We start from the raw sequence: 11,384 nt of genomic DNA, 5'->3' as shown, positions 1-11,384 counted from the left end.
TCTCCTGATGGCTACTTCCAGCAGCATAATGCACCATGACACAAAGCTCACCTCATCTCAGACTGCTCTCTTGGACATGACAATGAGTTCCCAGTACTCCAGTGGCCTCCAGTCACCAGACCTCAATCCAACAGAGCCCTTTGGGATGTGGAGGAACGGGAGATTCACATCATGGATGAGCCGACAAATCTGCAGCAACGTGGTGATGCTGCCATGTCGATATGGAGCAACATCTCTGAGGAACGTTTCCAACACCTTGTTGAATCTATGCTACCAAGAATTAAGGCAGTTCTGAAGGCAAAGGGGTCCAACCCGGTACTAACAAGGTGTCCCTAATAAAGAGGCCGGTGAGTGTATATACATATATATATCTATATCTACATATATATATATCTCTATAGATATATATATGTAGATATATAGACAATATGTCATCTTGCTGACCAGCCCCCTCCCCCCCATGTGGATATTTTAATTAAATTTTTATTGTATAATATGTGTATTTATTATCTGTTTCTGTGTAGTTGAGCTGCTGCAACACCCGAATTTCCCCCATGGGGATCAATAAAGGAATATAATAATAATATTGGATTAATATTTGTTTAATCTACCTGGAGTATATCAATGCTTTATGTGATCGGTTAGATAGTTCTGAAGTAACATGATTTAATAAATAAAGTACAAAAAACCCAAAATAAAAATGGAGATTAAAAGTACTTTATGCAGAAATAAAAACAGCAACATCAACATGTTGTCCAGCTGATTAGATTTATAATGAGCACACAAACAATAAGCTTACAGCAAAAATCATTTTCAGCTTTCTGATCAAATCTTTATACAAACAATTACTTCATTAGAATGTTTCTACAGTTAAAAACTACATTATAATAAGACGCTGACTCCAGATCAGTCTGAACATTTTATCTTCTGAACATTTTAACTTCTGAAATCGACAGGACGAGTCTATAAAACTTCATGATAAAAACTCAGCTGCAGTTTGAAGGATCACATGATACCAAAACACCTGAAATATAGAAATGTACTAAGGAGATTTGTAATTTTAATAAACACGCAGTAAGAAAACATGAGCTCCAATGATGAAATATAACCCTAACTTGGCATCTTATTAGGAGATTAATATTTATTTCATTTTATGTGAATTCCTCCTTTAAACCGTCGTTCTGTTTATTTTTGAAATGTTTAAATGTGTTTCAGAGAACAATGATGAAGATCATTTTTATGTAGGCATTGTTTCTGTATCATGTGACCTTTAACACTTTGGAGGTTTTTATTCCTTCACACGGTCATTAAATATTTTATGCACATCGTTCAGTCTGGAGGTTGATGTTCACACCGTTCCTCACGTTGACTCCTGATGATGGTGAGACGTTCCCCTGTCGTCCTTCACACTGAGATCATCAGCAGCTTTGATTTAAATCCATCAGAATGAACATCACGGTGTCCATGGTTACTGTATCCATGGCGAACGTGCTCCTTCATCTTTTTAAATCTAAAATGAAATATTTGTAAAATCTGCAGGTGTTGGAACCTCACATTATTTTCTCTGCTGCCGTCCTTCATCAGTAAACACTTTGAATACAGTTCTGCTCTGCAGATCAACAGCTTTTGGTTAAAGGGAAACGTTCCAGTCAGTGTTGATGGTAAATGTAGTCCATTAAAGCATTGAACTCCTCAGTGCTGCTGTACTGACACAGGATGATGAATGTGTAGTTCCTCCTGCATCCAGTCATGTGACTGACAGCGACGAAGAAGAACTACAGACATGTTCAGATTGTAGTTCTCCAGACAGCCAGATGGAGCTCAGAAACTCAACCACTGTGTTCTCTTTTCTTGTATAGCTAACAGAGGTCTTGGCATCCCATAATATGAGGTCAGAGGACGAGGGCGTCTCCAGTGTTTCTACAGTCTGACTGTAGTTCAGCGGTGTTTATTGATCCAGAGACTCAGCAGAGACGCTGTGGCTTCATGAGAGTCCAGGATAAGACCGGCAGACGCTCACGTGCAATGCATCCTGGTAAATGTAGGCACAGCAGGAGAACTCAGCCCTCTGGTCAAAACAGCAGTACTGAGGAAGTTATTGCTTCAATAAACTACATTTACCATCAACACTGACTGAACGGCCACCTTTAAAATTTTCAGCTCATTAAAAACATCCTCAATCAAGCTGTTGGTTAAAACCAACCAATCAATAAGACAATATACGATCAGGTTCTATACAAGTATAAAAGAAACAGCCATGCTAACATGCTAACATGCTAACAGACAGCATGGATCTCATGTTTCAGTCAAACAGCAAACAGTTTCCTGTTTCTTTAAAAACACCACTGACCCCCCCCCCACCCCCGAAACAAACTAAACTGTCTTCAGAGATTCTTTAAAAACTGCTTAATTCTAGAAACATTTCTGTAAACTTATAAATTGAATTCTTTTTTTTTTGGTTCACAAATGACAGAAACAGATTTGAGTCTCTTTGTCTGTTTGATAGTAACATTCTACATAATGTTTCTAATGTTAAACTACCATTAGTTTTAAATTACCATATAAATACAGTTTACATGTTTGGTTCTCACAAGAAGAAACATTATAATCCAACTGAACACAGCAGGTTGTGACTCAAGTTGTGGATATCCAAAGGCATTCTGGGTATTGTAGTGTGGTGACCATTAATGTGTCTCATCTTTGAGTCTCACTGACAGAAAAACAGTGCCACTATATAAACCCCGCCCTCCCAATACAAAGCCCCGCCCACTCCAGCGTGTATGGGCGGGGCCACAGCTGATGATGTAAACAGGTCACATGGTTATACTTCCTGTTTCTAACCTAACAGCAACATTCAGAAAACACTTCAGGAGAAACGGTATTTTAGTCCCATTTGGTCTAAAACGCTTCTGTAAAACAGGATATGACGTCATCTCCAGCTTTCACAATAAAAGTCTGACAGCGACTGGCACCACGGTGACTTGGAGGTGACATCACGGTGACATCAGCAGGTCCCTGAGGTCATCAGCTACAGGTGTGACGTTAACTGGGATCGCCTCCACACTCGCTCTCCTCTGGGATGTCCTGCAGGTCTGAGGGGTCGGAGGTCACAGGTTACCATGGCGACACAAAAAGTGAGTTATATATAGTCACATTAAGACACATTATCGTCAATAATACTATCAAATGTTGTTAAAATAACAATACAGTTATGTAATCATCATCTTTAATGATCAATAACAGTTATTGGTGAGTGGTACTGACCTCTGGGGCTGTCAGAGCGAGGAGAGATTCTCATCACTTCCTCCCCGTTTCCTTCCTCCACGCCGTCCAATTGGTCGACAGGATCCTGGCTGGCCAATGGTGCGAGGGGGCGGGACTCCAGCTCCCTGCTGCCCCGCCTCCTGCTTCCCTGCTGACACAGACACCGTAGATTAGCTTATTTTAGCTTAGCCTGGTTTCGTTAAACCACAAAGCCAGACTTTCTTACCGTTGTAATAAAACTGCTCTTCAGTCACAATTATGCTTTCTAAGTCATTAATGTTACTTTTCATTCGTACCCTTCTCCTTAAAGGTGAGCAGTAGAACGTTTAACGGAAACTGATCCGGACCAGGTTAAGGTCACAGCGACCTTCACCATGGAAACACTGAAAACTCAACATACTAGTTTATCTTGGGTTACTTTAGTTATCCTGACCCACCTGTTCTCCCTTGATGACATCACTGATCTCTCCATTGCTCCTCTTCTTGCTTCCTGGCTCCGCCCCCTCTCTTCCTGGCTCCTCCCCCCTCCTACGCAGCCGTGTCACTTCCTCCTGCAGCATCTCCACCTGCCGCCTCAGCAGCACCGCCTCCCCGCTGGCGTCCATGCCTGCGTCACGCGACATCGACCGGGTGAGGCGGGGGCCGGGGGCGGGGCCTGTGCTAGACAAAGGGGCGGGGTCTGTTCTGATTGACAGCTCCAGGATGGAATCCTGACGGATCACGGCAGCCTGGAGGGAGTCAGAGTGTAGACGCTTTAGATCCATGAAGAGAGAATCATCTCGTCATGATATGTAGAATACATAACCTCCAGACCTGCAGGGCGTGAAGCTGCGTGCTCAGACTGACCAACCGCCGACGGACCTCCTGTGGAGAGGACAGGTGTCACCCGTTAACGACTGCTCTGATTGACAGGTGCTTCTTCCCTCAAACTCAAACTGAAGTGAAGCGTTCAGACGTTTCTCATTAATGGGACAGAATATAGTTCCGTTCTCCGTCCAGGTGGAAGGAGACGTTTAAACGACCAATCAGATCCTTAATAAAGCTGTGACATCAGCAGAAAGTCTTCTTATCTAACTTCTCCTCCAAACAAACATTCTCTCAGCTTAAAGTTTGTTGAAGTAATTTGTTTAGTGTCGGGGTCCCCGATCATAAAACAGGAAGTGGTCTTTACCTGGCTCAGGGTTCGCTCCTGCAGCTGGTTGCCGTTTCTGTCCTGAAAGAGAACAAACGTTCAGTAAACTGGAGACATTTGGAGAAAGTTTTTCACATTCTGATCTATGAAGTCTTCACTTTGAAATACTTATACATGTGATGAACTTCAGCCTCTTGTGGACAAAATGACTTTTAATACAACAACAACCTCTTTGATAAAAACATCTTTGGTTTGTGTTTTCATGCAGAGGATCGTTTGAGTTTAAATTAAGTGAAAACGGATTTACCTTTGAGGAGCTGCTGTTCAGTTCAAAGGATCCGTTCAGAGAACCAGAGTCCCCGTCTGACACAAGGACACAAAGACACAAAGACACAAAGACACAAAGCAATCAGCTGATATCTGATAACTAAAGAAGTGTTTCAGTCATTCTTCTTAAATGTGATCATTTCTGTTTTATTTCACAGTAAACTGAATATTTCTGGTTAAATAAATAATAAAATGACTGTAAATAAATATAAACATTCATTGTTTGATGGTGAAAACGGTTCTTAGCCGTAGAAGAACTTGTCTATTCCTTCTGTGCGTATGCATTCAATAAAGCTGATTCTGATTCTGATGATAAACCGTCTCCTTGGTTACGGCGTTGCCGGGTGACGGTGACTCACTGCTGAGCTCCTGGTTGCCGTTGGTTACGGTGGATTTCTGGATGTTGGAGTTCAGCAGCAGTTCAGTCAGTTTGTCCACTGAAAATAAAAAGAGATTCAGATTCTGCGGATTCAGTTCAGAAGAGACCAGAACCAGGATCAAGACCAGGACCAGGACCAGGACCAGGACCAGAACCAGGATCAAGACCAGGATCAAGACCAGGACCAGGACCAGGACCAGAACCAGGAGCAGGATCAAGACCAGGACCAGGACCAGGACCAGGACCAGAACCAGGAGCAGGATCAAGACCAGGACCAGGACCAGGACTCACCCTCAGTGATGGAGGAGGTGAGGAGCGGCTCGGCCTGAGGAGCGTGAGGAGTGTCCGCTCTAAACAGGTTCCTGCAGGAAGAGGAGGAGGTGGTGCTGAGCTCCACACCTCCTTCTTCATCTCCTCCTTCTCTTCCTGTCGCCTCCACCAGGTCAGAAAACAAAGTCACTCGCTCCTGCAGGAGCTCCAGCACCTCCCTGTCCTTCTGCTGGATGTCAGCTGGGAGGGAGGAGGAGGAGGAGGAAACATTTAGAATTAGACCTGAAGTACATTTAATTTTTAGAAAATAAATGTTATGAGCAGACAAGAAACAGAAAGATAAAAAGATGACGGAAGAGGTAAAGGAGGTGTAGGAGGAGGAGGTAAAGGAGGAGGTGTAGGAGGAGGAAGAGGTAAAGGAGGAGATATAGGAGGAGGTAAAGGAGGTGTAGGAGGAGGAAGAGGTAAAGGAGGTGAAGAGGAGGTGTTGTACCTCTGAGTCTGCGCAGTAAAGCTTTGTCTTCAGTCTCGATGAGAGGAAACTCATCTCTGGACGGACAACTGCAGAAAAAACACATGATATACTTCATACTGTACTTCATACTGTACTTCATAGTGTACTTCATAGTGTACTTCATAGTGTACTACATAGTGTACTTCATACTGTACTACATAGTGTACTTCATAGTGTACTTCATAGTGTACTTCATATTGTACTACATACTGTACTTCATAGTGTACTTCATAGTGTACTTCATACTGTACTACATAGTGTACTTCATAGTGTACTTCATAGTGTACTTCATATTGTACTTCATACTGTACTACATAGTGTACTTCATACTGTACTTCATAGTGTACTTCATAGTGTACTTCATAGTGTACTACAAACTGTACTTCATACTGTACTACATAGTGTACTTCATAGTGTACTTCATAGTGTACTACAAACTGTACTTCATACTGTACTTCATACTGTACTACATAGCGTACATAGTGTACTCAACAGTCCTGCAGACTGGCCCAGGACCCCGTACGAGTTTGAGTTCCAGTGTCTTCCCTGAGATCCTTTCCCATCTCCTCTCTTCACAGGCTAACTGCCATGTTAGCATTAGCGTAAGCTAAACTCCAACACCAGGCAGAGTTGCAGATCTCTCGCCCTCAAAAGGCTACGACTGTCCCTCTCAGGGGGGAACGTCTGCACCCAGTCCTGGATCTGAGGGGACTCAACAAGTTCCTGAAGGTCTTACCATTCCACATGTTGAGCACAGCAGGAGAGAGGTTCACACCTGTGGACTTAAAGGAGGTCTGTTTCTAGTTCCCTTTGGGCCTCAAAGAGCCAGTTTCTTCCTTTTCTTCAGGGTTCTTCCGTTTGGACTCTCCTCCTCTCTCACAGATGTTCCTGAGGTCCTCCTCTCTCACAGATGTTCCTGAGGTCCTCCTCTCTCACCAGGTGTTCCTGAGGTCCTCCTCTCTCACCAGGTGTTCCTGAGGTCCTCCTCTCTCACCAGGTGTTCCTGAGGTCCTCCTCTCTCACCAGGTGTTCCTGAGGTCCTCCTCTCTCACCAGGTGTTCCTGAGGTCCTCCTCTCTCACCAGGTGTTCCTGAGGTCCTCCTCTCTCACCAGGTGTTTGTGAGGTGTCGTCTCCCCCCTGTGATCTCAGGTCATTAAGGTACCGTCGTACCTGGACGATCGGATGATTTGTGCACCAAACCGGCTTCAGGCGGCCTAACATCTAATGCTCAAACACCTAATGCTCAAACACCTAATGCTCAAACACCTAATGCTCAAACACCTAATGCTCAAACACCTAATGCTCAAACACCGTGGCGAGGAAACAACACCCCGACCGTGTTTCCCATAAACCACCAGGAGGTCCTGAGCTCTTCTGATTTGGACCATCCTGCAGGCAAAGTATCTCCTCTCCGATTCATCCAGAGGTGGTGCGCAGCATCGGAGGTCTCTTCGGCAGGGCAGATGTGGATCTCTTTGCCTCCTCTGGTTCACCTGGATGGAACCAGTCCTCTGGGTCAGGATGCACCGGTTCACACGGGACCAGAGGGTCTACTTTGTGCCTTTTCACCATTTGATCTTGACAACGCTTCTCAGAGTGCTGCAACAAGGCCACAGAGCTTCTGCCTACCATAACCTACTACAAGGTACTATGAGTTACCATAAGGTACCATAAGGTACCATAAGGTACCATAAGGTACTATGAAGTACTTTGAAGTACTATGAGGTACCGTTCCATACTGACCTGACAGCGGCCTGCTGGATGCGGCTCATCCAGGTCCGCCGGCCTTCTTTGGACGAAGCGTGCAGCTCGTACATCTCTGGAGGGGTGGAGGCGCTGATCAGGTACATCCCTCGCTCCTGATTGGCTATGTCTCTGACGATCAGGTTGTTCAGAGACACCACCGGAGACTTGTCCTGAGAGACAGGTGGACAGACAGGTACATGATCAGGTAGGCAGACAGACAGGTAGACAAAAGGTGAGACCATAGGAATAGAACAGTAGTATGATGGATATTGAACTGTTAGCAACGTCAGTGAGGCATAAAGTGTCGCTGCTCGCCGGAAAAAGAGCGGACGCAGCTCTGGAGACGGATGGCTAGTTAGCTAGTTAGCTTGTCCTTCTCTGCAGCGGTGTGGAGTGACACTGGGACCGTTAGACAACCAGCCTGCTGTTCAGCTGGTTTTCTGTATCCAGTGTAGCATTAAAGCATGGTGGAATACGCAAGCTAGCTGAGCAGCCAACTGTCTGCTAGTTAGCTATCTAGCTTGTTCGTTCCACCATGCTTTAATGCTACACTGTTGTCACACAGGAGGAGGTCCAGGTGTCAACAGGTGTGGCCAGGTGTGACTCACCAGTGACGCGAAGGTGAACTTCTGATCTTTCTCCTGGAGGAAAACCAAGATGTCTGACATCAGCAGGACCTGCACATCTGTAGACAAACACACAGCGGGGGTTGAGCAGTCGAGCTCAGTGTGACATCACAGCAGGTGTGACATCACAGCAGGTAAACAGGTGATGCTTCGTCGGCCTCCTCTACCTTTCATCCTGGAGCCCTGGACCTTCCAGAGGAGCGACCCCTCGTGGAGAAGCCTCCTCCTCAGCAGCTCTCCCCCTCTGAAGACTCCTCCTCCCCGGACCTCCGCCTGGGCCCGGGGGTCCAGACGGGCCTGGATCTCCTGCAGCCTCCTGGTCCGGTCCAGCTCCAGCACCTCCTTGTCCACCGAGCTGATCAGCTCCTTCAGGAGGAGCAGGGTCCGTCTCAACGCCTGTGCCTCCTCTTCACTGCCTGCAAGAGGTCACAGGTCATTAAAGGTCAAAGGTTAACAAAGGTCAGAGGTCATTAAAGGTCAAAGGTTAACAAAGGTCAGAGGTCTCAGGTACCTTTGGTGTTGTCGAGGATTCGTTGGATGAGGACGGGGTACTTTGTGATTCGCTGTGTCACCAGCAGGATGCACTCCTGGACGCCATGGCGACGCAGCAGAGGACCACGACAGGCACGCTGAGCATTATGGGATGGAGAGAGACAGAGAGTCAACACACATCAGGTCTACACCAGTTTAAACCAGTTCAAACATGTGTCCATACTGGAGCCAACCCAGGTCTAGATCTAGAGAAGCTAGATCAGACCAGGATCTAACCTGGACTGGAGGATGGTTGTAAATGTAATCTACACCAAGTTAAATACAGTTAACGCCTGGTCTAAAGCAGGTCCAGTCTAAAGCAGGTCTAGTCTAGTCTAAAGCAGGTCCAGTCTAGTCTAAAGCAGGTCTAGTCTAAAGCAGGTCTAGTCTAAAGCAGGTCTAGTCTTAAGCAGGTCTAGTCTAAAGCAGGTCTAGTCTAAACCAGGTCTAGTCTAAACCAAGTCTAGTCTAAACCAGGTCTAGTCTTAAGCAGGTCTAGTCTAGTCTAAAGCAGGTCCAGTCTAGTCTAAAGCAGGTCTAGTCTAAAGCAGGTCTAGTCTAAAGCAGGTCTAGTCTAAAGCAGGTCTAGTCTAAACCAAGTCTAGTCTAAACCAGGTCTAGTCTTAAGCAGGTCTAGTCTAGTCTAAAGCAGGTCCAGTCTAGTCTAAAGCAGGTCTAGTCTAAAGCAGGTCTAGTCTAAAGCAGGTCTAGTCTAAAGCAGGTCTAGTCTAAAGCAGGTCTAGTCTAGTCTAAAGCAGGTCTAGTCTAGTCTAAAGCAGGTCTAGTCTAAAGCAGGTCTAGTCTAAAGCAGGTCGGGTCTAAGAAGGTAAAACAGTGACTAAAGGTCTAAAACCACTGAGACCAGGTCTAAAGCTCTCTAAACTGGGTCTAGCCATGTCCAGGCTCAAGTCCTGGTCCTGGTTCTCACCCTCACAAACGGCTGCAGCCTTCGGTCTCGAGTTAAAACTTCTTTGTAGAGTTTCACAGCTTTGGGATGACGACTGCAGAACTCAGAGTAAAGTTTCTTCATGTCGTCTGCAGACTGACCTGAAAACACACACACACACACACACACACACACACACACACACACACACACACACACACACACACACAGTTTAAACAGAGAATTAAAGGAACATTTCACTGTTTCGGAGGTTGAAGGCGTTTTTATGATTTAAAAACCTCAATAAAAGCTACAAAAGACGTTCAGTTCAGCTCTATGTCTTATAATAAGGTAAATATTTAATGTTAATGTTCCAGAGGATGTTCAGTGAGAGAGAAGTGATCGCTGTGGTTTCAGCAGACGTCCAGCAGGAGGAGCTGTCTCCTCAGAGCGTTGACCTCTACGAGCCCGACCCACCTGTCTGAGCAGCAGGTCTCCGATGCTTTGGACGGTGAAGTTGGGGGAGCTGTCCTCCGTCAGGCCCTCCTTCCTCCGGTTCAGCAGCTCCGACAGGAAGCCGGAGTGCCACTCCAGCAGCTGGTCCAGACAGGGGAAGATGGTGTGGACCACGGCCGCCTCCAGCATCACCTCCTCCAGCATGCCCCGCCGGTACACGCCCTCCATGATCCGCAGCGTCCGCACGTGGTGGAACTCCGTCTGGATCAACTCTGAGAGACGAGGTTGCTTTAACTGACGGTCAACCATTAATATATATATATATATTTATGTATTTATATCTAAATACCGTAGATGACGTCCTGCTTCTTGATCAGGTCTTTATGAAGCGTCTTCAGGAAGTTCTGCTCCACAACCAGACTCCAGCTGTCGGCCTGAACACAGCGGCCCTCCTCCTGCAGCTCCTCCAGCAGGGGGCTCCACCACCACTCACCTACACACACACACACACACACACACACACACACACACACACACACACACACACACACACACACACACACACACACACACACACACACACACACACACACACACACACACACACACACACACACACACACACACACACAACTCATGAGTATCTGTCAGCTTGTAGCTCTTCACAATCTTTGAGGAGCTACAATAAAATATATACTCTGATGAATATAAATATAAATAAGCATTATATAAATAATAAATATAAATAATAACGTAAATATAAATAATAATAAATATAAATAATAATAATAATAATAAGATAGATTCATTATAATAAATGATGAAGAGTTGATATAAAGTACAGACCGTCGTCGGTCAGAGACTCCATGGACAGAGTTCTGCTCCTGAAGTTCAAAGACTCTGTGGACTGAGACAGAATCCTCCTGAGACCTACAGATTCATCACTCATCCTGGGAGACAGACAGGTGGAGAGAGAGACAGGTGAGAGAGAAAGAGAGACAGGTAGTTATATAGAGAAAGAGACAGGTGGAGGGAGAGACAGGTGGAGGTAGAGAAACAGGTGAGAGAGAGACAGGTGGAGAGAGAGAGAGACAGGTGGAGAGATTGAGTTCAGTCAGTAGATATTTCACAGTGAAAATGACTGAATAGAATATTATAAACACATTAAACTGAACTATGAATGTGTTTGTGTAATTATCCTTCAGTCTAATAAAATAAGTAAAATAATAAAAAATAAAATAATAAAAATAAT

General features: G+C 45.3%; 1 protein-coding gene across 2 annotated transcripts in view; it reads right to left on the bottom strand.

Moving 5' to 3' along the window:
* Positions 1 to 701: 701 nt before the first annotated feature.
* The window catches only part of arhgef2 (rho/rac guanine nucleotide exchange factor (GEF) 2), a 21,171-nt gene continuing 10,488 nt past the window's right edge, over positions 702 to 11,384 (bottom strand). The window contains exons 6-22 of one of the 2 annotated variants that reach the window (XM_054622219.1): positions 10,979 to 11,082; positions 10,482 to 10,625; positions 10,155 to 10,404; positions 9,719 to 9,845; positions 8,771 to 8,888; positions 8,427 to 8,675; positions 8,242 to 8,318; positions 7,631 to 7,803; positions 5,866 to 5,933; positions 5,394 to 5,612; positions 5,083 to 5,160; positions 4,704 to 4,759; positions 4,436 to 4,477; positions 4,078 to 4,128; positions 3,702 to 3,992; positions 3,265 to 3,415; positions 702 to 3,092 (exon numbers count right to left, since the gene is read on the bottom strand). In XM_054622219.1, coding sequence (XP_054478194.1) covers positions 3,043 to 3,092; positions 3,265 to 3,415; positions 3,702 to 3,992; positions 4,078 to 4,128; positions 4,436 to 4,477; positions 4,704 to 4,759; positions 5,083 to 5,160; positions 5,394 to 5,612; positions 5,866 to 5,933; positions 7,631 to 7,803; positions 8,242 to 8,318; positions 8,427 to 8,675; positions 8,771 to 8,888; positions 9,719 to 9,845; positions 10,155 to 10,404; positions 10,482 to 10,625; positions 10,979 to 11,082 — 2,248 coding nt within the window. In that variant the 3' untranslated portion in view covers positions 702 to 3,042. The remainder of the gene's footprint in view (positions 3,093 to 3,264; positions 3,416 to 3,701; positions 3,993 to 4,077; positions 4,129 to 4,435; positions 4,478 to 4,703; positions 4,760 to 5,082; positions 5,161 to 5,393; positions 5,613 to 5,865; positions 5,934 to 7,630; positions 7,804 to 8,241; positions 8,319 to 8,426; positions 8,676 to 8,770; positions 8,889 to 9,718; positions 9,846 to 10,154; positions 10,405 to 10,481; positions 10,626 to 10,978; positions 11,083 to 11,384) is intronic. The other variant, XM_054622220.1, reaches the window with a different exon arrangement.

Source organism: Anoplopoma fimbria, chromosome 20, assembly GCF_027596085.1.
Source record: "Anoplopoma fimbria isolate UVic2021 breed Golden Eagle Sablefish chromosome 20, Afim_UVic_2022, whole genome shotgun sequence".
Classification (NCBI taxonomy): Eukaryota; Metazoa; Chordata; class Actinopteri; order Perciformes; family Anoplopomatidae; genus Anoplopoma; species Anoplopoma fimbria.
This window is presented reverse-complemented; position numbering and strand designations above follow the sequence as displayed.